The sequence below is a fragment of the Austrofundulus limnaeus genome, unplaced genomic scaffold, assembly GCF_001266775.1.
Source record: "Austrofundulus limnaeus strain Quisiro unplaced genomic scaffold, Austrofundulus_limnaeus-1.0 Scaffold586, whole genome shotgun sequence".
NCBI classification, from domain to species: domain Eukaryota; kingdom Metazoa; phylum Chordata; class Actinopteri; order Cyprinodontiformes; family Rivulidae; genus Austrofundulus; species Austrofundulus limnaeus.
In genome coordinates, this window is record NW_013952988.1 from 55,117 (window position 1) to 58,967 (window position 3,851).

Consider the following 3,851-nt stretch of genomic DNA (forward strand, 5'->3'; position numbering starts at 1 on the left):
ATGTGTGTTTACCTACAGAAACAGCTGAAGTTTGTTTGTTTTCTTAGAGTAACAGCTGAAATGTGTTTGTTTACCTACAGAAACAGCTGAAATGTGTTTGTTTACCTACAGAAACAGCTAAAATGTGTTTGTTTACCTACAGAAACAGCTAAAATGTGTTTGTTTACCTACAGAAACAGCTGAAGTTTGTTTGTTTTCTTAGAGTAACAGCTAATGTGTTTATTTACTTATAGAAACAGCTGAAAAGTGTTTGTTTACCTACAGAAACAGCTGAAATGTGTTTATTTACTTATAGAAACAGCTAAAATGTGTTTATTTACTTATAGAAAAAGCTAAAATGTGTTTATTTACTTATAGAAACAGCTGAAATGTGTTTGTTTACCTACAGAGTAGACATTAAAGTTATAAATAGTGAGGTGATGTAAGCAGAGAAGCTTCTGGTAAATTCAGGTTAGTGTTTACCTTCAGTGCGTACCTGCACATCAACATGTGGAAAACTACCAGAATAAAGTCGTTGAAGCTGAACAATCTTTAAAGTTTTGATTTCATAGTTTGTGAAGAGGATCTTAATTCAGTCTGACTTTGGAGCAGAACCCTGGCTTGACTCAGAACAACAGAACCGAACAACAGAACCTGATTGGATTAAACGGCTGTTGGGAGCTTTTAAAGCATCTTTAGCTGATTCTTCTGTCCCAGATTAAAGTCAGACCGAACCTCCTTCTCCTCACCCCACATGATTAGTTCAGGAAACACCTGAGTGTTAGCTTCATGCTAACTGTTAGCTGAACACGGAGCTCACGGTGATAAGGTGAAGAGAACTCACCTGTTGGTTTGTTGTCCACCTGTGTTCCTTCACTCCTGAAGTAAGCAGTGAGCTGTCCATAGAGCTCAGTGGTTTTCCTTCCTGCTTTATCAGCCGCTCACAAACCGAGGTGAAGACAACACCGCCCCCTGCAGGTCCGGAGAGTACCTCCACTAAAATATCAACATTTCCTTTTAATACCTACAAACATTTTTTATTGATTTTGTAGCCATTTTAAAAGTAAAAATGTTGGTAAGTTTGCTGTAACATAAGTGTGTACAGTAGTTCTGCTTTATTACTTTCTGTGTGAAGTACTGGAAATTTCCTTGTTTTTTATTTTTTTAGCTTTAGCCATGTGGAGCTGACTAAACACCAGGGTTATTATAGTTAACTAAAACAAATAATTAACTAAAACAAACTAAATAATGAAAACTGAATTGGCTAATAATATGAATATCTTTACTCTACTCCGGTCCTGGTTGTGTTTGCCTTGAGCTGCCTCATAATATTAAACATACACTTCACAATCTTATTTCATTTTATTTGCATCAAAACAAAAATAGACTACATCAAACTCCAAAAGAAAAAATGCATTCTGCCCCGCTTTAAAATGTATTTTTATAGAGAAACAAAAACCACTGTAGGAGCTACATGTGTATTTTCTGTTAAATATTCTGATTATAACCTTTTCTCCAAGTATTTCAACATTGTTACATGTCAGTGTTGTTAATCTTACACATCCCTGTCACTGAAATGTAAATCTGACTGAACATCAGAACATTTCATCCTTTCAGCTGCTGGGGTCAAAGGTCAAGTAAGAAAAAAAGGCAGGATTTTATGTTGGAACTATTTTAATGGGATTTGAAAAAAACTGATAAAAGTCAAAAAGGAAGCAAAATAAAGTATTTTACAGTCAGATTCTTTCATCCAGAAGACAGGACTGTTCTTCAGACGTTCTACTGCTGTGCACACTGGTTCTCCATGGTCTTGTTATTAGTCACATGGATGATCTCTGTTCTGGGTTTCTTAGACCGTTCTTCTTTCTTGTTGTGTTGCTGGTTCTCTTCAGAGTCCACCTGCTGGGTCACAGAGCAGCTGAGAAAACACAAGATTTAGTCAAACAGGTTCCCAGTCCATCAACTCCATCAGTAGTTATTAACTACAGGTTCAGACGAGTGGGTTAACACTAAAAAACTAGCTCAGTTATTTTCTTATTTTCAGTCTCTTCTTGATGATTTTCCTGAGATTCTTGGTCTTCTTGCACCAAACTGGTCCTCTATCATCAGGAGTGTTTTTAAAGCTGAGAAACATTCTGTTTCTTCAGTTGTTTCATCCCTCCTGACAGACAGGGGTCGCTGCTGAAAGTAGAATGTTCCTTTTGCACATTCGAGTAAAAAAATCAGAGGCTGAAGACACATACGCAAAATAATAATAATAACAATAATAACAATAATAATAATAATAATAATAACAATAATAATAATAATAATAACTAGACATGGGTTTTTACGATGTAAAAACAAGTGTAGCATATCATTGCAGCCTGACTTTACCTGCAGCATTGGACTTGCAGAATGAAGTGTGACCAAGTTCAAATGTGTTTTCTATACCAGCTTGTGCCTGTCAAGTCAGCAGGTGTTTGTAATGAGGGTAATTGTGTGACATTATGAAGTTTAAGAGAATTTTAGTTAAAGTTGCTGTAGCTGGGTTTTGAACCCTGATCTCCCACATGAAAGCCCATGGTACTAACCATGAGACCACTGGAGTTGTGGCAGAGTGGATTGCCAGGAGTTGGTTTGTATGTGTGCTGAAAGAGGCCACATTGCCAATGCAATTGTTTACACTAAACTGCAATATATTATAACAATAAAACAATATTATGACAATATTATAGTAAAACATCAAAATACTAACATATTAGTATTGTAAACACTTAACTACAGAGTTTAAATATTATGAAACTATGGTGCAGTACTGAGTAGGTACAGCAGGGGGCAGTATTGGACCAATACAAACTCCATTGACTCCCATTATAAATTATTAAACATTAATATTTCAAAAACTAAGTTGTACAGGCACCAAAAGGCATAGCCATCATTTGGCACAGGAGCTTTACATATATGAATTACAATGGCAGCTCTAGGACAAAGTTTGCAGGAGGAGAAGCGTGATAAAGTGGAGATGACTTGGATGGGAAACGAATCACTGATAATCTGCGGTGTTTGTCACATTAAATGTCTGCTTAACATGAACTCTCAAAAAAAGAATAACTTCAGTAACAGTTCACCTGCATTTCATGTAATTTATCTGTTGAAAAGTAATGATGGCATCTTTGAGAACATCGCTACGAAACATGTTTAGAATCAAAACATTCACAACTAAAGGACAGAGTTCATCTGAATTAAGATTACATTAGATTAGACCTTTATTTTTCGACCTTTAATTCTCAGTAAAAAGCTACATTACTTCATCAGCTGAGGTTATTACAGTGTTATGATTTGTCTGACGGTATTTTGCAGATCACGTTTGAAGCCAAAAAAAAAATATTACCTTCTAATACTCAAATAAAATTAGTTAAAAGTCAGAAATTCCATTCCCATAAGGTTGTCTTAAGTGATGGAAATTAATGTAAAACCTTAATTTTGACAGAGTTTGAAGGAGCGCTGCTGTGATTCAGGAAACAGCTTTTTAAATACTAACAAAAACATCTACAACCATGGGTATTTTTAAAAAGATTACCAAGTTAAATTTATTTATGATGCTATGAAAAGTTTAGTGATTCCTGAAGTTGTTTTTGATTTTATTTTCTCAAATATGGAGTGTTTGAGTTTAAAGGGATCCATGATTAGTTGTAACATTAGACTTTATTTGATAAACATATATTTTAACTGTAAAATAAAGACTAAAAATACTGTAGGCTGTTTAGTTTTGTACATTATTAAAAATATATTTTAACACGGACGGAGCCATTTTATATGCACACAAAGCATTCTGGGTAAATGATGACGTGGATAGGTCCTCGGTGCGAGGCTGCTAGCGAGCTATATCC

The 3,851-nt window shown here is 35.1% G+C and overlaps 1 protein-coding gene across 2 annotated transcripts in view; it reads right to left on the bottom strand.

The window, feature by feature from the left end:
- Window positions 1-1,635: 1,635 nt before the first annotated feature.
- The window catches only part of spdl1 (spindle apparatus coiled-coil protein 1), a 21,540-nt gene continuing 19,324 nt past the window's right edge, over window positions 1,636-3,851 (bottom strand). For both annotated transcript variants that reach the window (XM_014026738.1, XM_014026739.1), the window contains exon 15: window positions 1,636-1,897. In XM_014026738.1, coding sequence (XP_013882192.1) covers window positions 1,759-1,897 — 139 coding nt within the window. In that variant the 3' untranslated portion in view covers window positions 1,636-1,758. The remainder of the gene's footprint in view (window positions 1,898-3,851) is intronic.